Here is a 26,908-nt window from a genome sequence, read left to right on the forward strand (position 1 = left end):
TATCAATTGATGCAGAAAAGGCATTTGACAAAGTCCAACACCCATTTATGATAAAAACTCTCAGCAAAATAGGAATTGGAGGAAAATTCCTCAACATAAAAAACGGCATCTATGCAAAAAGCCAACAGCCAACATCACTCTAAATGGATAGAACCTGAAAGCATTTCCCTTGAGAAAGGGAACCAGACAAGAATGCCCTTTATCACCGCTCTTATTCAACATTGTGTTAGAAGTCCTAGCCAAACCAATTAGGCTGGACAAAGAAATAAAGGGCATCCGGAATGACAAGGAGGAAGTAAAATTATCTCTATTTGCAGATGACATGATCTTATACACAGACAACCCCAATGAATCCACGAGAAAACTACTGAAACTAATAGAAGAATTTGGCAGAATCTCAGGTTATAAGATAAACATACAAAAATCACTTGGATTCCTCTACATCAACAGAAAGAACATCGAAGAGGAAATAACCAAATCAATACCATTCACAGTAGCCCCCAAGAAGATAAAATACTTAGGAATAAATCTCACCAAGGATGTAAAAGACCTATACAAAGAAAATTACAAAGCTCTACTACAAGAAATTAAAAAGGACATACTTAAGTGGAAAAACATACCTTCCTCATGGATAGGAAGACTTAACATAGTAAAAATGTCTATTCTACCAAAAGCCATCTATACATACAATGCACTTCCGATCCAAACTTCAATGTCATTTTTTAAGGTGATAGAGAAACAAATCACGAACTTCATATGGAAGGGAAAGAAGCCTCGGATAAGCAAAGCATTACTGAAAAAGAAGAAGAAAGTGGGAGGCCTCACTCTACCTGATTTCAGAACCTATTATACAGCCACAGTAGTCAAAACAGCCTTGTATTGGTACAACAACAGGCACATAGACCAGTGGAAGAGAATTGAGAACCCAGATATAAATCCATCCACATATGAGCAGCTGACATTTGACAAAGGCTCAGAGTCAGTTAATTGGGGAAAAGATAGTCTTTTTAACAAATGGTGCTGGCATAACTGGATATCCATTTGCAAAAAAATGAAACAGGACCCATACCTCACACCAAGCACAAAAACTAACTCCAAGTGGATCAAAGACCTAAACATAAAGACTAAAACGATAAAGATCATGGAAGAAAAAATAGGGACAACCTTAGGAGCCCTAATACAAGGCATAAACAGAATACAAAACATTACCAAAAATGACGAAGAGAAACCCAATAACTGGGAGCTCCTAAAAATCAAACACCTATGCTCATCTAAAGACTTCACCAAAAGAGTAAAAAGACCACCTACAGACTGGGAAAGAATTTTCGGCTATGACATCTCAGACCAGCGCCTCATCTCTAAAATCTTTATGATTCTGTCAAAACTCAACCACAGAAAGGCAAGCAACCCAATCAAGAAGTGGGGAAAGGATATGAACACACACTTCACTAAAGAAGATATTCAGGCAGCTAACAGATACATGAGAAAATGCTCTCGATCATTAGCCATTAGAGAAATGCAAATTCAAACTACGATGAGATTCCATCTCACTCCAACAAGGCTGGCATTAATCCAAAAAACACAAAATAATAAATGTTGGAGAGGCTGCAGAGAGGTTGGAACTCTTATACACTGCTGGTGGGAATGTAAAATGGTACAACCACTTTGGAAATCTATCTGGCGTTATCTTAAACAGTTAGAAATAGAACTACCATACAACCCAGAAATCCCACTCCTCAGAATATACCCTAGAGAAACAAGAGTCTTCACACAAACAAATATATGCACACCCATGTTTATTGCAGCTCTGTTTACAATAGCAAAAAGCTGGAAGCAACCAAGGTGTCCATCAAAGGATGAACAGTTAAATAAATTGTGGTATATTCACACAATGGAATACTACGCATCGATAAAGAACAGTGATGAATCTGTGAAACATTTCATAACATGGAGGTACCTGGAAGACATTATGCTGAGTGAAATTAGTCAGAAGCAAAAGGACAAATATTGTATAAGACCACTATTATAAGATCTTGAGAAATAGTATAAACTGAGAAGAACACATACTTTTGTGGTTATGAGGGGGGAGGGAGGGAGGGTGGGAGAGGGTTTTTTACTGATTAGTTAGTAGATAAGAATTGCTTTAGGTGAAGGGAAGGACAATACTCAATACATGGAAGGTCAGATCAACTGGACTGGACCAAAAGCAAAGAAGTTTCCAGGATAAAATGAATGCTTCAAAGGTCAGTGGAGCGAGGGTGGGGGTTTGGGGACCATGGTTTAAGGGGACTTCTAAGTCAATTGGCAAAATAATTCTATTATGAAAACATTCTGCATCCCACTTTGAAATGTGGCGTCTGGGGTCTTAAATGCTAACAAGGGGCCATCTCAGATGCATCAGTTGGTCTCCACCTGGATCAAAGGAGAATGAAGAACACCAAGGTCACATGACAACTAAGAGCCCAAGAGACAGAAAGGGCCACATGAACCAGAGACCTACATCATCCTGAGACCAGAAGAACTAGTTGGTGCCCGGCCACAATCGATGACTGCCCTGTCAGGGAGCACAACAGAGAACCCCTGAGGGAGCAGGAGATCAGTGGGATAAAAAAAAAATGCAGACCCCAAATTTGCTTAAAAAGACCATACTTAATGGTCTGACTGAGACTAGAGGAATCCCGGCGGTCATGGTCCCCGAACCTCCTGTTGGCCCAGGACAGAAACCATTTCCGAAGACAACTCATCAGACATGGAAGGGACTGGACAGTGGGTAGGTGAGAGATGCTGATGAAGAGTGAGCTAATTATATCAAGTGGTCACTTGAGACTGTGTTGGCATCACCTGTCTGGAGGGGGGATGGGAGGATAGAGAGAGTTGGAAGGTGGCAAAATTGTCACGAAAGGAGAGACTGGAAGGGCTGACTCATTAGGGGGAGAGCAAGTGGGAGTACGGAATAAGGTGTATACAAACTTATATGTGACAGTCTGACTTGATTTGTAAACGTTCACTTGAAGCTCAATAAAAGTTAATAAAAGAAAAGAGATTACTGCACACAATGATCATTGATCGCTAGACTCGACGATGTGAAAATGTCAATTCTACCTAAAGCATTCTACAAATAAAATGAAATCCTGAACCAAATACCAACAGCATTCTTTAATGAGATGGAAAAACTAATCGTTAACTTTATATGGAAAGGAAAGAGGCCCCAGGTAAGTAAAGCACTATCTTGTGGCATAGTGGTTAAGAGTTCAGCTGCTAACCAAAATGCTGGCAGTTCAAATCCACCAACTGCTTCTTGGAAATCCTATGGGGAAGCTCCACTTTTTCCTATAGGGTCGATATGAGTGAGAATCAACTTGACGGCACCTAACAACAACAACAACATTGAAGAAGAAGAATAAAGCGGGAGGATTCGCACTACCAGACCTCAGAAACTACTATGCAGCTAGGTAGTCCAAATAGCCTGGTACTGGTACAATGATAGACACATTGACCAATGGAACAGAATCGAGAGTCGAGATGTAAATTCATCCACTTACAGACAACTGATATTTGACAAAATCTAAAAGTCCATTACATGGGGGAAAGACAGTCTTTTTAACAAATGGTGCTGGCAAAAATGGATAATCATCTGCCAAAAAATGCAACAGGACCATACCTTACATCCCATGCAAAAACTAATCCAAAGTGGATCAAAGGCCTAAATATAACACTAAAAACTACCAGAATCATAGAAGAAAAAATAGGACAATTATAGAGGCCCTAATAAACGACATAAATAGGATACAAACCATAACTGACAATACATAAACCCAAGAAGATAAACTAGATAACTGGAACCTTCTAAAAATTACACACTTAAGCCCATCAAAAGGCTTCACAAAAAAAGTAAATAGAGAACCTACAGACTGGGAAAAAATTTTGGCTGTGACAAATCTGGCAAGGTTTTAATCTGTAAAATCTATAGGAATATCCGACACCTCTGAAACAAAAAGACAAGTAATCCAATTGAAAAAGGGGCAAAGGACATGAACAAATACTTCATCAAAGAAGACATTCATTCAGGAGGCTAACAGACACATGGGGAAATACTCCTGATCACTAGCCATTAGAGAAATGCAAATCAAAAGTGCAATGTGATACCGTCTCACCCTGACAGCACTGAAATGGATCAATAACAAATCTTGGACAGGCTGCGGCGAGATCCAAACTCTTATGCACTGCTGGTAGGAATGAAAATGGTACAATTTTGGGAAAAGATATGTCACTTCCTTAAAACCTAGAAATAGAAATCCTGTAGGATCCAGCAGTTAGACTCCTAGGAATATATAATAGAGAAATAAGAGCCGTCACACAAATAGATATGTGCACACTCATGTTCATTGCAGCATTGTTCACAATTGCAAAAAGATGGAAACAACCTACATGCCCATCAACAGATGAATGGGTAAACAAGCTATGGAACACAAAAAAAATGAAATACTTCCCCTACGATAAAGAACAATGAGGGCTCTGTGAAACATCTCACAACTTGGACGAACCTTGACGGCATTAGGCTGAGTGAAATAAGTCAGTCACACAAGGACAAATACTGTATGAGGTCACGAGTATAAAAACTCATGAAAACGTATACACACAGAAAAAAGCAATCTTTGATGGTTACTAGGAAGGGGGAGTGTATGGAGGGAAAAACACTAACTAGAGAATAAATGTGTGGTAACCTTGGTGAAGAGTAAGAGAGTACACAACACTGGGGAAGTCAGCACAACTTGACGAAGGCAAGGTCATGGAAGCTTCAAAGACATATGAAACTACCTGAGGGACCAATTACTGGGCTGAAGGCTGTGGACCACAGTCTCAGGAGACATCTAACTCAATTGGCATAACATAGTTTACAAAGAAAATGTTCTACATCCTACTTTGGTGAGTAGTGCCTGGGGTCTTAAAAGCCTGTGAGTGGCCATCTAAGATATTCCACTGGTCTCGCCCCATCTGGAGCAATGGAGAATGAAGAAAATCAAAGACACAAGGGAAAGACTAAGCCAAAGGACTAATGGAGCACAACTACCACAGCCTCCACCAGACTGAGTCCTGCCCAACCAAATGGTGCCTGGCTACCAACACTGACTTCTCTGACAGGGATTATGACAGAGGGTCCCCAAAAATACAAGAGGAAAATGTAGCACAAAATTCTAACTCACAAAAAAAGACCACACTTACTGCTCTGACAGAGAAATTAATTTGCTCTGTAAGCGTTCATCGATAGCACAACAAAAGCAAACTAAAACAAACAAACAAAAAAGGTAAGAAAGATCTTCCACTAGAGTTTGCAGAGAGAGCATACTAGTGCCCAAGCCCTGAATCTGGACTTCTAGTCTCCAGAACTGTGAGACAGTGAGTTTCTATTCTCTAAAGCCACCTCCTTTGTGGTGTTTTGTTATGGCACCCCTAGGAAACCTAGACACTCTTTCTCCAGCTTTCACTGAACAATGACCTTGTGTTCACCTTCTTCTAACACCGTTTCCCGGACACTTGGTGAATAGGAAACGTCATCTGTGTTAGTTGGAAACACAGGCTTGGATTGATAAATATTTGGGAAAGGCACACCTTTGAACTTCTGAGTGCACTGTGATTTTTCTGTCAGTGTTCCCCTTGGCGGCTCCTGGAAGTTCTACCAAAGTTCTCTTTAGGGAGATATTGATCCCTATGAAACCCTTAATCAGAAAATTAAGAGAGACAGAAAAACAAATGCAATTAGATATTTTTCAACCTTATTCCTAATAAACGAAATGCAAATTAAAACAGACAAATATGCCATATATCTAGCATGTGGGAAACAACACTTTATTCAATGAGGGAACAGGTAGAAGGAGGTATGATGGAAATAAGACTACTCACCAAAGACCCTTTCATATAATTTTTGTTTCTTTGTAGGTATATTTCATAGTTTAAAAACAAAATTATATAAAGAAGGGAAGTAGAAGCAAAACCTAAAATTTAAAACGAACTACAGTAAATAAATTTAAAACTTCATCAATATGGTAATGTAACCGTGGAAAGATCAGAATTATTACAAGTTGTTTTGGAAGAGAGTACTCACACACACCCTAGAGGCAAACATCCTCGGACAAAAGAAATGCAAAGAAATTTTAACTTTCATTAAGTAATCGAGCTGTGATTTAATACTGTTAGCATTGCTCTGAGGATGCTATCTTTATAAATGTCATAAAACGGAAAGAAAACAGTAAAAAGAAAATACATTACAAAGTTACTTAAAAACTACATTATTAAGCTTTACTTGTAAAATCCAGTAGAAACTACTGAATTTTAAAAGTCATTTATATTTCAAAGATCTGACCAAAAAAAGGTACTGGAAGCGTTAAGACTTTTAAGAGAATTGAACATTCTCAATTAGCACAATAGTACACAATTCATGTAGTCTAAATTGTTGTTGTGTGCCATCGGGTCAATCCTGACTCATAGTGACCCTATTTGACAAAGTAGAACTGCCCCACAGGGTTTCCAAGGTTGTAAATCCTTATGGCAGCAGACTGCCACTTCTTTCTCCTGTGGAAACAGCTAGTGGGTTCGAACGACCAACCTTTTGGTTAGCAACCAGGGGCTTAAATTTCACTCCACTAGACCTCTAATAATAAAATCAGAGCTAATGGAAAGATGCCTGACAGCAGGTGATGGGCAGGAGAAGTACACAGTGAGCTGAGAACATTGTGCTGTGCTACAAGAGGAAAAATGCACAAAGGCTAATGGGAATATGTCAAATACTGTCAGAACCCAGTCAAATACGGCACCCGTTAGCCAAATTTGCAATAATTTGGGCTGAAAAAGAAGAAATCGCTATAATTGATTGTGACAAATTGAACAAATGAAATCCCTTCTTGATACACAACAAAAAGGACAGAGAGTTCTTCACCCAGCTCCCTTAGTACTGCAGTTCCTACAGATCCCTTTTGAATTCTGTTGGTAAGATTGAGTTTGATCTTTAAAGGTTTTGTATTTTTGTAGAAATTAAACATGTTTCTAGCCAAGAGTGATATTAAGCATTTAAAGTTATTTGAAATGTATGAACATAAAAATTGTATTTCACAATCTTTTCATTGAATATTTACCAAAACTCTCCTACACAGACAATATCATCAAAATATTATTAGGCTCTACCATACTTACAAAGCCTTTAGAGCCAACAAATGTATTGTCTGTTTAAAAAGCCGTCTTTATTTTAAAACATTGTTGTGATTAAAATATATGTTAAAAATTTAGAATACAGGCAAGGATAAAGGAGTTAAACACTAATACTTGCTTCTATTAACTCTAAACTCAAGTACGATATTGTCGATGGGTGCCATCGCATTGATTTCGCCTCATAGTGACCTCATGTGACAAAGTAGAACCAAGTAGGGTTTTCCTGGTTGTAATCTTTACAGAAGTAGGTTGCCAGGCCTTTCTCCCATGGAGCCACTGGCGGGGTTCAAACCACCAAACTTTGGGTTAGCAGCCATTTGTGCCATCAGGGCTCCTTAACCCAAACATAGTCATTGAAATATGTTACCAACTTTCCTATCTTTGATCTATAGACATTAATTCAGAGTTTACAGGATCGTGTGCATGTATTTGTGTGTGTGTTTATATAGTGGTTAAGAGCTACGGCTGCTAACCTAAAGGTCGGCAGTTCAAATCCACCAGGCGCTCCTTGGAAACTCTATGGGGCAGTTCTACTCTGTCCTATAGGGCACTATGAGTCAGAATTGACTCAATGGCAATGGGTTTGGTTTGGTTTATTGGGTTTTTATCACTTTTTATGTCAGTGTTAGGATTGCTATGAACACAATTCAATTTTAATCTCTCCTTGTAATTAGTTTGAATTGTTAAGTGTGCTAGACATCTTGCAGAAAACCATACATTTGATCTTTTTTGGCATATTTATCTATAGATAAGTAAGTAGACTAATATTAAGAACTGGTAAATAATTGCTTATATTTTGTTACTAGCATGGGCCTGACTTAGTTTGGTTTTTGCATGTTAGTCATGTAATATTATTTTGAAGATGGAGACCACCACATCTTTTCCATTTCCTCTGAAGCAGGGCATCTCAGAAATCCTCAGACGTTTTGTTGAAAATTTTGAGACTTAGGAAAGTGATGTACTGAAGTAGGCACTGAAATAAGTCCCTCTACTTTCTTGCCAAGGATGTTTTAGGAACAGGACACATAGCTTTATGGTTTGCCAAGTTTTAATATGGTGCTTTTCAGTGTCAGATATTGGTCTCTCAAATTATAATTACATCATTCACTTAATACTTAATGCAAACTCTAATTTACGAATAAAAATGACAACATTTAGAAAATAAGATTGTAAAAACTAGATTAATAATACAAAATCGAGGATATGTATGTATATCGATTATATAAGTGCGTTTTAACCAAAGTATGATTTTTCACAACTGGGATACTTCAGCTTCCCTTCCTGACAAGTTGTTCGAAAAGTTGCTCTTGGCGTCTTTTCCGTATATCCCCATTTACAAGTAAATTCAACAGTATCATTTGTTTTTGAATAAATTTTTTTGTCATGTTTCCATTTCAACTTTATATTATGTTTTTCCATCATTTCTTCTGATATTACGCATGCATCTGAAAGAAAAAACAGACAAAACTTACTAGTACACAAAGAATTATTTTCATAGACTTTCAGAGTTTCAATGGTTTAGGAATTCTTTCTCTAAACCTTTCCAAACTGTCTCTGTGAAAAATCACCGTGTATATTTCAATATTGTGAAATTGGTAAACCTAAATAACCTAACGTATTGCAGTCAAGTCAATTCAACTGTGACTTGCCAAGTCAATTCCAGCCCCATATGTTGCAGCATAGAATTGCCTCATAGGTTTTCTTGGCTGTAATCTTTACAGAAGCAGATTGCCAGGCCTTTCTTTCACAGCAAGGCTTGGTGGACTCAAACTCCAACCTCTAGGTTTGTAGATGAGTGCAAATTGTGTGTGCAACCCAGGGAACTGAAATGAGTAAATAAGGCAAAAATGACATACTATACTTCCTAAGTGATAACGAAGTTACTATCAAAGAATCATAACATGAATTATATTAAGAGTTTTGCATTAAAGAAACGTTCATATCTATATTTCAGTAAGAATTTCCTAAATTTCATATCCTCACATATTAACCTTGGAAAATATTATGGAGCAGTTCTACTCTGTAACACGTGGAGTTGCATTGAGTAAAAATTGACTCGATAGCAACAGGTTTTGCTTTATTAATATTTGGAAGTCAAGTATTCAACAAAATGGTTCTTCACTAATTTATAAATATAGTATAAATAGTAAAACATCTTCCTCATTACTCTGATTTTTCCATGTGCAGGAGAATACTGAAGTACTTACCTAAGCATTTTGGCGGTTCTGACCACTGTCCATTTCTACACTTTATATGTTTGTCGCCCTGAAGTTCATAGAAGGCCTGGCACTGGTACTCAACTGTAGATCCTTGAGCATATGTGGGTAATGAGAATGAAGTTGTGTCTCCATTTTCAATAGGTGGAGGGGGCCCACATTTTCCTTCAGAATCTAAATATATATATATATACATATATATGTTATATGATTTATTGAGATATCAGATCAATAAACAGATTAAAATGAGGCAAAATACAATTAAACATGATATGTAAAATTTCTGAGGAAAGAAATGATTCACTGAAGAATTCTAATAATATAAATTGAGTTGAGAGCTACAATATTTTTTAGTCCTCCCTTTTATCCTACTTTAAAACACACTAAAACATTAATAAACATGTCTGCTTTGCACTATTACAGTATCAATTTTTTTCTTCATGAGTATGTGCAGAAAAATTCATAGCTAAGATAAACAAAGGAATTTTTTCCCTTCTGTGATATAACATACTGTAGTGTCTATTGGGTCTCTAGGCATTTTTTAATTTTATTACAAAGGAAACATCAATTCTTTGCAAAAATTCAGTGAATAAAAAAATATGTGCTTGTACTTCTGCTAAGTATAACTAAAAATCTTTGACAGATTACATAAAACCAAAGTAAGAACACCCTGAAAGAGAAAGAGAAGAAGCTGGCTTTGGGGCTCAAGGAACCATATAATAGTGAGTTATTTGGGTTTTCTTTTTGTCTCCTGTATATCCTGAACTGGGCACTGGAGAAGACTGCAACCCAGAATCAATATCCAGTTCAGACAGAATAGTTCTGAGAAGAGTCTGTTTCTCACACCAAAGACTCTGGAAAGGAGCAGCCTAGCAAGACAGCAATCTTTTGAACAATACCCTACCTACTCTAGAAAATCACCATAGAAGAAATAAAGACCATCTTCCCCTCACCCATGATCATCAGGGCAGAGGCAGTGGCCTGGACTTCGCTCACACGCTGAGGTAACAAGGCACCTGTCCCCTTTCCATGGTGTCAGTGAGGCCAAATAGGAAGCCTGGTTTGCACCCTGCATGGTGGTAATGGAGGTCTATTTAATATCAGATTTAAATAGAATTTAGAGTTTCAAAACATAATACCCGAAATGTACAGGATACAATTGAAACTCACACATAATATCAAGACTGGGGAAAATCTCAAAAGAGAAAGACAATCGACAGATGCCAACACTGAGATGACTCAGATATTGAAATTAACTGAGAATGATTGGTAAAATTTAACGGGAATTATGTAACTAAAAAATACACTAACATTCTGAAAAATTCACTGAGTTCAATAACTGATTGGAGATAACAGAAGAGTGAATCCAAAACTTGATTATAAAGTAATAAAGATTAACCAATGTAAAAATAGAGGGAAAAGAAGTAAACAGAGTTTCAGATTTCTCTGGAAAAATAGGAAAATTTTGGACGTTGAAAAAAGAGAAAAGTTTGGAGGGGATAAAAAATTATTCAAAATAAAATGGATGAAAATTTCCCAAGTTGGGCATAAAGCATAAACCTGCATATTCAAGAAGCTGAATGAACTTCAAACGAGATAAAATCAGAGAAATATGTGACAAGACATATCGTAATCAAATAGCTGAAAAGTAAAGTAAAAGAAAAAAAAAATCTTGAAAGCAGCTATAGCAACAGTATGTATTACCTAAAAGAGCAGAAGGATTCAAACAACAGTGGGTTATCCCATCTGAAATCAATGGAGGTCAGAAGGAAGTGATACAACATTTTTCAAACTCTGAAAGAAAAGAACTGTCTACCACAAATTAGGAATAATGAGGAAATAGGGACATTCTCACACAAAGGAAAACTAAGAGAATTTGTCTCCAGCGGACCCATCCTTAGAGAATGGCTAAATTAATTTCTTCAAATAGAAAGGAAAACATAACAGAAGGAGAAGTGAGACTTCAGGAAGAAAGAAAGAAAGAAAACTGGGGTAGATAAAAAATAATAGGGATAAATACAATACACTCTCTTTCTCCTCATGAGTTTGTTCAATTTTGGCTGTTGAAACAAAATTGTATCATCTGATGTGGTGCTCAGTGTATGCAGAGAAAGTACTTAGGACATTTCTATTAAAAATGTGGTGGGGTAAATGGAGTAACTGGGCAAAATGGAAGTAAAGCTTATACGCTTTGTTTGAAGTAGTGAAATAGCAACACAAGTAGACGTAAATTACATTCGTATATTGTATATATGTATAATATACATATGTATATATGTAGAGTGGAAACTCTGGTGGCATACTGTTAGTTTATATTGTATTGCAGAGCACAACCACTGGATAAAACAACTATACAAAGAGATATGCTAAAAGGCAATACAGATATGTAAAAAAGAAAATTAAAAAAAAAAACACTCAAGAAACTTACAAGGAAGGCAAGAAAATGGAAACAGGAATGAGAAACAGAAGAACCAAGCATAAAATGAGCAAAATGTCAGACATAAGCCCTAACATATCAATAATTACTTTAAATGCAAGTGGCCCAAATATACCAGTTAAAAGACTGAGAATAACTGTGTGAATAAGAGCAAGACCCAACTATACGCTGTCTAAAAAAACTCACTTCAGACCTCAAAACATTGGTAATTTCAAGCCCAAGCATGGAAATAAATACACCAGGCAAAAATTATTTAAAAAAAAAAACTCTGTTACTGGCTCCTCTTCTTTTACAAGCCCTAACTCTTGGCGTGTCCATTACTAAGTGTTCAGATTTCATTTTCTAGAAACACTAATTGCCTAGATGAGCTTACTCAGTCACACACTTCTAATTATAATCTACCTGCTGCAGGTGTCTAAATTTGTATCACTTCCTATGATCACTCCCCAGCTGTCTATTCCACTTCTCAGAGAGCTGTCAAACTTATGTAAACTGTCTTTTATACATTTATTCTTCAGGGAATAACTAAGTGCCTTCCTGCTGAAGATAACAGATTTTCTAAGATTCCATCTATTCATTTAATAGGGTCAAATCTTTCATACACAAATTAATCATATTACCTGGCTCAGTCCACAACAAGAATTAGATTTTAAGCATTATAATTTTATTTGCATTTGAACAAAAATATTCCACAAGCAATACTTTACTGCATGTTTATATCAACGTATGTTATTGCTACTATCTCTTTACAATGTTTTTCTGAAATAAGATATTCTACCTTTGCACTGAGGTGGTTCTGTCCAGGTTCCTCTCAGGCACATCACTTCTACCTCGCCATACAGGGAATAAGGTTTGTTACATTCATAACGCACTCTCTCCCCGGGTGGATACCTAGTCTTCTGTTCTGAGATAATATTAGCATTTTTCACCTCCGGTGGATTCCCACAAGAAAAATCTGAATAGAAAGAAAAATAGTCTCTTCACTAGGGTTCATTCTGAGTAACAAATCAATAAGTTAAATTGCAAGTTTTTTCAAATGAGCTTTAAAAGTCAGTAGATAACCTATCATGATAAAATTAAAAAATTATACAAAAAATTGAGGAAAAGTCGGTTAAAAAAATATATGCTGTAACATTAAGCGTCTACATCCTTAAATCTCTCGTTTATCTTCAGATACCAGTGAAAATGAGAGATGTCCTGGATGATCTTGGAATTTAGTAAACTAAATATCATATATTATAACTTCAGCACGAATTTAGAAACCACAAAAAATCAGAAAAAAGATATTATGTGACATCAGATTTAGATTTGTAATTATTCTGCTTATTAATCATAATTTTAGCCTCTTAGAAACATAGTATCTGTATACACTTCCTTATAGAATAAGTCAAGAAGAGCTAAGAGCTGGCCTTGAAGAATAACAAAATTAAAGAAAGAGAAAGATTATTAATTGAAAGTATTCAAACTGGAGATGAATAAAATAATAGAAAAATAAATCTATAATTTATAAAAACAACTCTATTAATTTTATTTGGCAAATGTTTAAAGATAGGATAATGCACAATGTATAATTCTTCAGAGTGTCAGGTATATATGAAGCAAGAGTAGGTTATAGCCTTGGTTCCCAAATGAAAGTGTGTATATACGCTTCTGTATTAAAAAAGAAAACCCATGGCAATGGGGTCGATTCTAACTCATAAAAACTCTATAGGATGGAGTAGAACTGCCCCATAGGGTTTCCAAGACTGTAGTCTTTATGGAAGCAGACTGCCACGTCTTTCTCCTGCAGAATTACTGGAGGGTTCGACTTACCCACCATTTGGTTAGTAGCCCAGTGCTTCACAACTGTGCCATCACGGCTCCTGATAATCTTCTGTAAGGCTTGTTAAAACAACGTCAGGGGCCCTCTCCCAGAATTTCTGATTCAGTAGGTCTGGGGTGGACCCGTGAATTTATATGTGTAACAATTTCCCAGAAAATGCTGAACCTGCTATCTCAGGGACCACTCTTTGAGAACCACTGGGCTATAAGATTAACCATTAGCTATGCAATATCATTCTAGGCTCATTTTTTACAAGTGATAGAGAAATAATTCCCTATTTTATTGCCTAAAACACTTTATAAATAAATTTAGAAACTTAATCAAAGTACCTCTGCATGTTGGACTACCTATCCATCTGCTCTTGATGCACTTTACAATATTTGACCCATCTAAATGGAAATCTTTTTCACACTCATACTCTACTTGTTCTCCTGACCTATACGATTCTTTTTCTGGGTCTTTGAGTATGGCATTGGCAAATGTGGGTAATTTAGAACAACCTGTACCTGAAAGAAAAGAAACATGCATTTGTTTAGTAAATCTTTAAAATACATATATTTCGGTAATTATATTCCAAAATAATAATCAGCTACATATCAAACTAATGAATACTGTACGATCTTATTCTTACAGCTTGACAAAATAAGTTTTACACAATCTTGACATAACTACATTTAATTGTTCTATACTCAGAAAAGGCACAAGGTGGAAATGGCACTAGTGCAGCCTGAGGAGATATGGGTAGTCGTAATGCTTGCATTCTGATTTATTCTTGCCCCATACTAGTCACTTATGTATATGGGTTTATTTTTTTCTTTTTGCTTCTGTAAGAATCTAAGTTATGTGTAATTACTTCAAATATTTTACAGAATTATATATTAATAAGAAGATAATTGATAAGCTGACAGCAGAGGGAATGACAATTGGATTGATGAGTAGGGGTTACTTGGGCTTTATAAATTAAGACAAGAAGTCTGAAAATAAAGATTAGGAGATGCTAAAAGCACACCCAAGAGGATTTAAAAGGAAATAATTTGGCCCAAGTTGCCAAACTTTTCTTATTACTAAGACTATAATTTTCTGTCAAAATCTAGGATTTTCCAGAGATAAATTGTTAAACTCTGCAATTACTGCTTAGTTGCTTATTTGTACCATTTATGCTTTGAATAAAAGATACCTACTGGGTTTTGGGTTATCATCCGTGGAATAAAATTAAATACACTTTTAATTAAGATAATTAAAAATATATACTTTTGCATTCTGGTAGGGTAGGCCATTTTCCTCTTAAACATTTTATAGATTCAGGTCCATCAATCCCAAAACCATCAGTACAGTTGTAGGTAACTTCTTCTCCATGTTGGTAGCTGTCTAACTCATGAGACAGAACAGCATGATCAATCAAAGGTGGTGGCTCACAAGGCAGCCCTTAAAAAACAATGAAAGAATGCATTCATGCTTCATTTCTTCTGAAATTTAATTTTATGTACTGGGTGTCCCATGTAGCAGTTTTACTTGAAAAGAAGTGAAAACACAGGAGTTACTATCACACCACAAAAAGGTGCAAAAACACTTTCTAAATCCTCCATTCTGTTGTCTGTCACAACCTGAGCAAGAAACAGTGACTTACAATGTTGATGCATTTATGAAGGATATAGCCAGTTTTTTTTTTTTTTTTCTCTAGCCAGTCATGAGTGTTAAAAAGAAACGCATTGAAGATGAATGATCCTAGGAAACGTACCATTATGTTCTAAGAAATCAGAAAAAACGTTGCAGGAAAAACATTTAGAAAATTAAAAAAAAAAATACCAGTTGGCAATGCAAACACTACAACTTAATAACTTATAAATAACTTATAAATAGCTAAATTTAATTATTGCATGCATCACGTTTTAAGACAAAATAAATGGCAGAGTTTAAAGGGATTCTATAATGAGTTAGTGAAATTAACAAAAATAATTGATTTGATTATGCAAAAATTATTTTAATGTTGAAATACATAAACAATTATGTATACAAATTATACTGTCTTATGACTTTGGTCGCTATGAGTCGGAATCGAGTCGAAGGTACTGGGTTTTTGTTTGGGTTTATGACTTTGGTGACAACTGATTATTTTTAGTAAATTATTCTGGAAACAAATTTACTTGTCCATGTGCCCTCACCTACACACTGAGGTGGAGAACTCCATTTTCCCAAGTGGCATGTTATCCCATCTTCTTCGGATAGCTTGAAACCTTCTTCACAGACATAAGTTAATTTAGTGTCATGTGGGTAGAGTCTAGGTGTGGGTGTTTCTTTCCTTTCTTCTGAAAATGTAGTTGAGTTAATTGTTCCATTTTCAATATGAGGTGGCTGAGAACATGGAACTTTTTCTATATAAACAAAAGAGATCAAAGGGTGAAACACAAATATGTTTAAATAAAAAAATAAAAATAAATACTATTTGAAATTATAAGATATTTAAATAAATAAAATTGTTTAAAAACTGAACAAATATCTGGAACTTGCAAGGAAGGATAGATATTGTCACAATCTATGCCACTAAAAAAAAAAAAAGAATTTTTTTTTTTTTATGCTACTATCCTCTTGTTGAATATCCTCCTTCATTCTTCTCATGTTCATCATGAGGAATGAAATAATAACAAAAAATTTATCTGGTATTTAAATAATATCCCTAAATCTTTTGTCTGTATTAATTTCACAAAATAAGTGAATGAATGCTGATTAATTTGGGCACAAAGATTATAATTTACTGTTTTAGACAAAGAGTGATAGACACAGAGAAAGGGTTTCTTATTGTTCAATTATGCAAAGCACTGTAGAGTATTAACCTCATTTGGAAGGAATGTTCTAAAGCAAGTTATGAACTACTAACCAACACAGCGAGGTATTGACTGCCATCTTCCATCTTTGCACACGATTTCATCTCCATCCTGAATTAGGTAATTTTCTTGACAGAGAATAGATATTTTTTCTCCTTCCTGATAATTCACTGTCATTGTCATATTTTGAGTATTAGGAATGTGAGGTGGAGGTGGGCAAGGTTTTTTTATTTCTTCTGAGAACAAAAATTAGATTGATTAAAAAAATCATAAATTAAAAAATATAAAGAGGATAGTTTTACTACATAGAATATTCGATACCAATGTATCATAAATGATCATACAATAATTATTATGCTCTATAAAAAAAAAATTTTTTTTAATTTTTTTATTATATTTGTGGTGCAGAAACCCTGGTGGCTTAGTGGGCAAGTGCTACAGCTGCAAACCAAAATGTCAGCAGTTTGAACCCAGCAGGTGCTCCTTTGAAACTCGATAGGGCAGTTCTACTTTGTCCTGTAGAGTTGCTATGAGTCAGAAACCAGTAGTTGGCAATGGGTGTGTTTTTTCTGTTTGTTTCTTTTTAATATATAGAGCCCTGGTGATGTAGTGTTTGTAACAGCCCAGAGCTCTTAATCAAAAAGTCAGCAGTTTGAATCCACCAGCTCCTTGGAAACCCTGTGGGGCAGTTCTACTCTATGGCATGAGTCAGTATGGACAGTTGGCAACAGTTTTTTGATATTTATACATGTAGGGCTCTTTGTAGCTTTACAATATCTTAATATTAACACTTTTGGTTTGTATTCTTATAGTTTTCCTTCTAGCTTCTTCCTTTGATTCTTTCTGTGATCAATCTTGAATAATTTATAGAAAATCTACTTTAATTATTTCTAACCATTAGGACATTTCACAGGATTACCTGTTGCCATCGAGTTGATTTGGGCTCATTGTGATCCTACAAAGGAGAGAGTAAAACTGCCCGAAAAAATTTCCAAAAGCAGCTGGTGAGTTGGACTGCTGACCTTTTGGCTAGCAGCCAGAAGCTTAACCACTGTGCCACTGATGAGCCAGAGTAAGAATTAATTTACAATCAATTCACCTAGTACTGACTCTTGGCCAAGATTAAGAATTAAATATGTTCACTAGTGATTTATAGTGTGCTATTTTTATTCAAAACGTGAAACTGTTTATAGCTTGTTTACACTAGTTAGTGACATTTAGATTGATGATAGGCACACAGTTTAACAGATTAAACAGCCTGGCTTTAGTTATATACCAACAGGGTATAACAGACCCCTCTGTTAACTTGTGTCTGAACTCTCCTGAAACTGAGATACCTCAGGTATATCTTGTGGGTTTATAATCTGAAGATGAGGCATGTCCTGTCTGACTGAGAGGGGACTCTGGATGGCTGTACCTGAGAGTTTTTGACCTCTTTCTGACTCCCTGATTTTGCTTTTTCCTCTTGTGCTGGGAGCTTTACCTTTATCAAAGCCTCATACAGCTGTACCCTGGGAAGCCTTGGGAGGCCTTTCAGTTGTCCCACACTTTGTGATCTATCCAGGGAGATATTTGAATAAACCTCAATAATCCCAATTAATAACTTCAGGTTTTCTGTTTCTGCCTAAGTCAGTATGAGTATTTTATGTTTGATCAAAAATATTTTGCCTCATTATTGTTTTTATATTTCTTTGTATAATTTTTCAATGTATACTTACAGATTTATTTTCTTGTATTTTTTTTCTGATATTTAAATTTTTTTGTTCAAATATTCTTAACTTGTTCTTTGCCTTCATAGGTCTAGCTAGAGTTTGATTTACATATTTTCCTAAAAACTGAACTATAAATTTATTAATACGCTATATATATGGATTTTTGATTATCTTATATTAATGTATGCTTTATTCTTTCCTTTAAGTTCTTCGGGTGTATGTCGTTTTCTAGATTCTATATTGTAATGCCAATTGTTTTTATTTTATTTCCTTTTTTGCTGATGGATATTTTAAAATGATGATACTCCTGTTTTCATTGTATCCCATTGATTTCAATGTGTAATGTTTTCATTTAAATTTTTTGACAGTACTCTATCACATAGGGTCACCATGAGCAGAAATCAATGCGACAGCACATAACAATCACAACAAAGGCTTATATTTAGAAAATGGGATTGTTTAAATGCCACATTTTAATTTACTACCATAAGAAATGAGAAGAAAAAATTAAATTCAAGCAATGGGAAAGGAGAAGAGAATAAAGACCACAGAAGAGAGAAAATTGTCAAAGAAAAACAGAAAAGAGAGACAATCAATCAAGATAAATATAAACAAGCTAAAAGTACAAAAGAGAGGAAATGGAGAAAATTAAAAACCTTAAAATAGATTATTTGAAAAGATTAATACAATTGAAAACAAAACTGGGACAAGTGATCGAGATAAAAGAGAACAAAAATGATCAGTATTAGGGATGAAAAATAGCTATCACCAAGGATCCTACAGATATTAAAAGGAACACAGAACATTAAGTGAATATTGGGAACAACTCTATGCTAATTATTAGATAAGTTAGATAAAATGGACATATTTCCTAAATAATGCAACTTCCATACCCTGACAAAAGACAACAGAGAAAATCCTGATAGCCCTCTACCTGTTAAAGGAATTGAATTCTTCATTAAAAAAAAAAAAATTTCAAAAAATTAAAACAATCAGATGACTTCAGAGATGAATTCTATAAAACATTAAGGGAAAAATAAGATACATATTGCACAGATTCGACGGCACTAGGTTTTATGGCACAGATACTTTCAAAGTACAGAGGAACGAGGAACATTTCTCAGTTCATTATATGAGGGTACAAGAGCCCTGATAACAAAACCTGTTGCAGATATTACAAGAAACTGTAAGTAAACACCAATATCCCCCATGAACACATAGACACAAAAATTCTCAACTATATTTTATCAAATCAAATACTTCAAAATGTAAAATAGTAGTCATAACATTATCATAAGAATAAATATTACAATGAAGTAGAGTTTATCCAAGGAAGGAAAGCTTTGTTTTACATTCAAAAACCAATATATGGGATTCAACATTTTAACAGAATTAAGAAGAAAATCACTTCATCATATCAAAAAATGCAGCAAAACTATTTAATGATGTTGAACATCCGTTAATGATAAAAGCTCTTAACTAACTAGGAATAGAAGGAAACTTCTTCAACCTGATGAAGAGCATTTTTAAAAATCCTAAAGCTAACTTCATAAAAAAAAAAAACAAAACTTCATAGTTGTGGCTAAATATCCAATGGTCAGGAACAGATCAAGGGTGTTTGTTCTCATCACTTCCTTCAACACTCTACTGGAGGTTCTAGACAGTTTCAGAAGATAAGAAAAGAAGCAAAAACATAAAAATGGTACAGAGAAATAAAAATATAATTTGCAATGATATAATTGTGTATGGAAAATTCTAAAAGATCTACAAAGCTACACCTAAATAAAGAAGGGAATATAGTATAAAATTAATATGCAAAAATCAAGTGTATCTATACCTGTTTCAAAAATTTGAAAATCCGAAGTTTAAAAATAGTACAACTATAATAACAAAAAATGTAAGTTAGGAATAATTATTTTAGAACTGCACACCTTTTACACTAAAGACATTCATGAGAAAAATGGATCAGATATAAATAATTGGAGAAATATATCACATTTATGGACTGGAAATCCAACATGGTTAAGATGTCTATTACCCCTACTTGTCTGTAGATTTGATGCCATCTCTTTCATTATCTAGGCAGATATTTTCTAGAAATTGATATACTTTTTTTTTAATTTTTATAGAAATACAAAGACCAGAATAGCTATCAAACTTGAAATGAAAATCCATTGCCCTCAAGTAGATTCTGACTCACAGCGACCCTACAGGACAGAGGAGAACAGCCCCACAGGGTTTCCAAGGCTGTAAATCTTTATGGGAGCAGACTGCCCCATCTTCTCCTGAAAAGCAGCTGGTTGGTTTGAACCACCAACGTTTTGGTTAGCAGCTGAGTGTTTAACCACTACACAAAAAAAAAAAAAAAAAAATACACAGGTGCTCATTAAATCAATCTTGAAAGGAAGATCATATTTGGAGAACAAATACCGTGCTTCACAACTTACTGTGAAGTTACAGTTATCAAGGTAATGTGATTTGGGCATAAGGATAAATAAACAAATAAATAAAAAGTCCAGAAATAAACCAGCACTACTACAGTCAATTACTTTTCATTTTAAGATCTTTTTATCATGTGTTTTTAGGAACTGGGTATCCACCAAAAAAAAAAAAAAGAGAGAACATCAACCTGTACTTAGCACTGTACTCAAAAAGCAATACAAGATAGACGATATACTTAAATGCAAATCCTAAAACTATCAAGCTTCTAGAAGAGAATGCAGAGGAATATGTGCACTTCACTGAATACAAATATTACTTGCTTCCTTAAAAAAAAAAAAAAAAGCGTAAACATGTTGAACGGTAGATAGTAGGTTTGCTTTAGGATTGGTGTGAAACTACCATCTGTATGCTAGACCTGTCTCAGTTAAAAGCATTGAGGGTAGTGGTACAAGGTTTCTCACAGTTGGAGAAGTCATTTATAGACAAGAAGCTTGGGAAGACTCGGATGAACTCTGCTATTCAATTGGAATTGGAGGTGTCAGTATGACTCGAGATTTTCAAGATAGAGATAGAACGGGGCCCTGGTGGCAAAGTGGTTAAGAGCTTGGCTGTTAACCAAAAGGTCAACAGCTCAAATCTACCTTGCAAACCCTGCTCTGTCCTATAGGGTCATGGAGTCAGAATCAACTCCACGGCAACGTGTTGTTTTTTTAGAGGTGAAAAAATGATAGATGATAGATAATCAATATAGATGTAGGCATACATATGGGTTGATTGTGTGTAATAAAAGTCCCACAGTAATGAGCACAACTTAGTGCCCAGATGTTGATTTAAAGCCACCAAGTTTCTGCATGGTTGTTATACAGACAACTAATGCCGAAGATACAATTATTACTTAGAAACATTGTTTTGTTTAGCTTTTAAATGACCTTGTGGCTTGAAAAGTATTTGTAGTAATAACTAATTCTTTAAAAGACACAAAGATACTACTTTTACAATTTCGGAAGAAACAGCATAATTTTAAAAAAAAAAAAAAACATCATAAAAGAGACCTTACCTGTGCAAGTTAGCTCGGGATCCCACCTTCCATTTATGCAGGTTGTTTGTTTGTTTTGTGATTTTCCTTTACAAGTGTAAGAAAAGTTTGCATTATGATTAAATTCAGTCTGATCTGATGGCATTGAATGAGATATAGGTATCTTTGGTAATTTACATATCTCAAGTTGTTCTGTTGCTGTAAAATAAAAATATTCCCATGAAAAGACAAATTATAAAAATTTAAGCATCTACTATGTAACTCTATAGAATTGGTGATATAATGAAATTATGATTTATGCCAATGAATTCTATCAATCCAGCTATTCCTGGTCATGTTGCATGTGATGGACTATTACATGTAAAAATAACTTTTGTGTCCATTCTTTGAAATATCAGAGTAAACATCTAACATAAAGATATATTGCACTTTGGGAATTGGATGAGTCTAAGAGGTTCACTCTCTTGGACGGTCTACATATGGAACACTCATCATGCAGCCTAATGTGGCCCCATATTTGAAATGTATGTAAATGTGCATATACTTTTACTTTCCTGATGTAAAAAGACACTACATTATTTTTAATCAATAATATGAAAGCATTAAAAATAAAAATATTACCTATGGCAAGAGAATCAAAGAAGCTGCTAGTTTAAATGCTTTATTTTTTCAGAAAGGTAGTGAAATATAAAATATACAGAATTTGAGTATTTTAGCAGCTGTCTTCAAGATCACCCCCCCCCCCAAAAACCAACAGATACAGGTACTTGAACCAAGAAAGGGGTGCTAAAAATCCTGACCCATTTTCTCATATAACCTTAGGGTCTTTGAGAAGTTATTTTATACACCAGATCATTCTATACCCCAATTATATTGCAATGCCATAGTAATGAATCTTTGTTGGCTCAAAATGAGTTAATATGTAGACTATGCAAACTTTTTATACAGCTACATATTCCAGTAATCCTATGATTATTAAATTTTTTTTTCTTTTTATGATTATGGGGGAAGCTCTGCTGGTGTAGTGGTTAAGAGCTATGGCTGCTAACCAAAAGGTTTGCAGTTAGAATCCGCCAGTCACTCTATTGACAACCTAGGAGGCACTTCTACTCTGTCCTATAGCGTCACTATGAGTTCGAATCGACTCGACGGCAATGGGTTTGGTTTGTTTTTTGTTTTTTAAGATTACGGGAGTCTTTTCAAATTTGGTAAAATAGCAATATAAGTCGTTGGTAGTATTTTTTGTTAATGATTAGAAAAGCAGTGTTGAATGAGGTTGAACAAAGTCAAGTAATTGGCCAAAGAAAAGCAATAGTTTTGTAATACAACCCTGAAAGAAAGGAGGCTGATTCAAAACATACTAGAGAGTTCAGACAAAAATTACTTCCATCTTTAGGAAGGAATGACCTACAACATGATCTGGAGTAATGCTACAGACAAAGCAAGGTGTTCTTTGAGGGATAGTAACTGCAGGAATATCTGTAGTCAAGAAGAGTTGTTTTTGTCATTGACATGTTGTGTCAATAATGGTTTTATGAGTGGATTTCTTTATTAGGTGAAAAATAAACACATCTGGAAGAGTGAAGAACCCAGAATAGAGAGGGACCAAAAAAAAAAACACTGAGAGGGGTTAACCGGTAGAGTAAGGCCTACAATGGCTGGAAGGGGGTTACACTAGGCTGAATACATGGACAGAATTAAATTGATGAAGGCAACTCTGAGTTCAGGAAGGAATAACAATTGAAGCTGAGGTATTGGTATAGGTTAGAATGAAAAGCGGACAGTTCTTATGCTTGATTTTATCTTGGGTTTCTCTCCACCTGGAATGAAGTGAAATCATTCATGGAGATCAAAGAGGACAAAGGTGAGGCTGGATCATGAAGGATTGGAGGTGCCATTAACAGGAATGCGTTCAGCAAAAATGTAAGGATTAATCAGAAACAGAGTTTACTGATTCATTTCACGAACCCTATTGAATGTCTTCTTTATGTCAGCCAGTTAGTTTTTTGGGTATTGGGAATACAGAAGTGAATAAAACAGGTAGGAATCCGTGTTCTCCTGGAGCTTGATCCTGAGCTTTACCTTCTCCTGGAATTTATTAATGTCTACAGATCTGATGATTAAATAAGAGTGGGCATCCAGAACTTCTGAGTGAAGCACACAGGTAAAGTTTAAGAAAGAACTCGTTAAAATGAATCTGGGTTCCCCATCCTCCCAGCTGGACTTGGCCATCAAAGGGGCAGGATGAATCTCTTATAAGTGAAATCCATGTCAGATTTGTTTCCTGGCCCAACCTTCAGTGCCTCATGTCACTAAGTTATAGCCCAACTGAGAGGGCCTATGCCCCCCCACTCTGCAGCAGCTTCACTGCCTTTTGCTGCATTGGAAACAGACTAAGGAATGATCACTGTTAGAAGCTTTGAGAGAGGCAAGAGTAGCAATATGGGTATTTTCTCAACTTTATTTCTTTTTTTCCAGGCCCTGAAGCAATGAGTCATATAATAACAACAGTGGTATTCATGCAAAATAGTTATGTTTCCTGATAATTTGTACTCTTATATGACAATCTGTAGGTAAAATTTAGCTTCACAATTATAAAATAAACCATATTAATACCCTAATATTCTGTTGCTAGTTTATGTTTTTCCCCAATAGACACATATTGATCTATAAACAACAAATCTTTAGATTCATCACTATTCAAGAAATGACATTTTAGGCAATATCTCTAAATATATTTTTAAGATAAAAATAATACACTTTATTAAATGTCTATTTGAGAAGTATATTCTCACCAATGCACTGAGGAAGTTGGTTCCACGTTCCGCTGACACACATAATTGATCTGTATCCAATCATTGTAAAGGATTCTTTGCAAGTGAACTCCACTGAATCTCCATGGTGATAGGGAGGGTCAGAGGGCAAGCTGTAGCCATGCTCCAGTATAGGTATATCCCCACATGTACTCTCTTCCGCTACATAAATTTCACAAAAATAAGTTTCTCTTTAAAAGATAATTTGTCTTCATATGAATACAGATGCAATTGCTGATTCAAGTTTAAATATTAATATTGTATGTACATTACCAACACATATAGGCAAAGTTGTCCATTTTCCATCAACACATTGAATTTTCTTAGACCCCTTCATTAGGAATCTGAGACTGCAATCATATTCCACCACTTCATTGTGTTCATATTCTTCTTTCTTTGTTCCCTTAACGTCCCCGTTGAGGAGTTGAGGAGGTGGGCCACAAGAGTTTACTTGCCCTACAGTAGAAATACTGTTTAAATAATGGTTAAGTAGTTTCTTTTACAATAAAAAGTTAACCAAAGTGAAGAAATATTTTGTTTATTATTTCTTTCATGACAGTATTCTTAAACAATGAAAAAGGAACGGTGTTTACCCTGGATTCTTATTTCCCAATCCTGTTACTTCTACTGAACTACAGGAGCCCTGGTGGTGCAGGAGTCAACTGAAAAGTTGGCAGTTGGAAACCACCAGGGGCTCCACAGGAGAAAGATATGGCAGCCTGCTTCTTTAGAGATGTCCAGCCTTGGAAACCACATGGGGCCGCTACAGGTTGCAATCGACTAGACGGCGGTGAGTTTGGTTTTCATGGGATACTGGTTGCACAGTGGTTAGGACCTTAGCTGCTACCTGAGTGGAAGGTCAGTGGTTTGAACCCACCAGTGGTTCTATGGGAGAAAGATGTGACAATCTGTGGCCATTAACAGTGCAGCCTTGGAAAATCTATGGGACAGCTCTACTCTGTCCTACAAGGTCACTATGAGTTGGAATCATCTTGATGACAATGTTTTTTTGTATATTTGTTTCTTACACTGAACTAGGTCATTGTAGGTATAGTTAAAACTTTAAAATATGTTCAATAATCTGTATATTCTAAAGATGTGTACAGATTAGCAAATACGGTTGTATAATTAAAGTAATATTCATACTCCATGGAAACACTGTTGCAAAAATTTTTGAAAAAGTACAACAACTTAAGAAAATCTGTTGATCAACATATTTTGACTTTGATTAAGCCATACATGTGACTGGTGATTTAATTGACTTTAAACTGTTGGAATGTTGTGTAGAGAAGCAGAATGAGACTTGGGGTAAGACTCATCTATATAAAACATTCAACATTAATTGTGGCATTACAGGTAAAGGGGGAAAAAAAAAACAAAAAAATGAAGGTGTATCTCCAGTCTCAGCTGCCATACATGTATCTCTAAATACTCCTAATACACATTTCAATAAGCAATTGGAGAGATATCTATCTGAGCTGTCTACAACCCAACCCATATCCTTCCCAGGTATAACATATCTGGCTTAATGTGTTAGCTTACAATCTGAAAGGTCACAGAAAATGAAAAAAGGGAAAAAAAGGTGTTGATATCCAAGAAATAAATTGTTGTTCCATCAATTGTAAGATATTCACCTTTACATGTCGGGGGACTTGGGGACCATCCAAAGTGGTAGCACTGAGTGGAATCTGCTCCAACTCTTTTAAGTCTCTGTCTACAGGAGAAACGCAAGATATCTCCAACTCTGTATTTGTTTTTCTTGGGTGAAGCTTCTAAGTTTCGGGGTAAATCAGGAACACCACATTCTTTTTCTTAAAAAAAAAAAAAAGTAAAATAGTTTAAAGAGAAAATATAATTTATCATTGCCAAAATAAATTTTATATGGTCATACAACAATGAGGTGCTGGGTGCTATGCACACAGAGGGGCATCAGATAAGCTCTTTTCCTTAGAAAAAAAAACCTGACATTTTTTGTTCACCCTGTCAATTTTTGTGGCGCTCTGTGAGAAATATTAAGGTATTGAACAACAACATGTGTGTCCTGAAAATTTAGTTGTAAAGTAAACTTGCTTACTTTGGATCTCATTTTATCACTGGTATTTATAAAATTTAAGGTTAATTTTTTTCACTTTAGAAACATAAAATTATTCTTTCACATTAAGAAAAGGAAGCTACAGTTTTTTTATTGCACATTTAATAAAAATTTATATTTTGTTTGATGTAATTAACCCATTGCCATTAAGTCAATTCCATTGGGTTTCCATTGGGTTTCCGAAGCCGTAATCTTTACTCACGCAGACTGTTATATCTTTCTTCTGCAAGCAAGAAGGTGGGTTGGAACTGCTGACTTTCAGTTAGTAGCCAAGCACTTAACCACTGCACCATCACGGTTCCTTTTAATACAA

The 26,908-nt window shown here is 35.3% G+C and overlaps 1 protein-coding gene across 1 annotated transcript in view; it reads right to left on the reverse strand.

The window, feature by feature from the left end:
• Window positions 1-7,242: 7,242 nt before the first annotated feature.
• Window positions 7,243-26,908, reverse strand: part of CFH (complement factor H) — a 107,041-nt gene continuing 87,375 nt past the window's right edge. Inside the window, exons 12-22 of the mRNA XM_003410825.4 lie at window positions 26,138-26,314; window positions 24,777-24,959; window positions 24,486-24,665; window positions 21,712-21,888; window positions 16,554-16,736; window positions 15,841-16,050; window positions 14,930-15,103; window positions 14,008-14,184; window positions 12,635-12,811; window positions 9,411-9,593; window positions 7,243-8,648 (exon numbers count right to left, since the gene is read on the reverse strand). Coding sequence (XP_003410873.1) covers window positions 8,437-8,648; window positions 9,411-9,593; window positions 12,635-12,811; window positions 14,008-14,184; window positions 14,930-15,103; window positions 15,841-16,050; window positions 16,554-16,736; window positions 21,712-21,888; window positions 24,486-24,665; window positions 24,777-24,959; window positions 26,138-26,314 — 2,033 coding nt within the window. The 3' untranslated portion in view covers window positions 7,243-8,436. The remainder of the gene's footprint in view (window positions 8,649-9,410; window positions 9,594-12,634; window positions 12,812-14,007; window positions 14,185-14,929; window positions 15,104-15,840; window positions 16,051-16,553; window positions 16,737-21,711; window positions 21,889-24,485; window positions 24,666-24,776; window positions 24,960-26,137; window positions 26,315-26,908) is intronic.

This window comes from Loxodonta africana, chromosome 25 (assembly GCF_030014295.1).
Source record: "Loxodonta africana isolate mLoxAfr1 chromosome 25, mLoxAfr1.hap2, whole genome shotgun sequence".
NCBI lineage: Eukaryota > Metazoa > Chordata > Mammalia > Proboscidea > Elephantidae > Loxodonta > Loxodonta africana.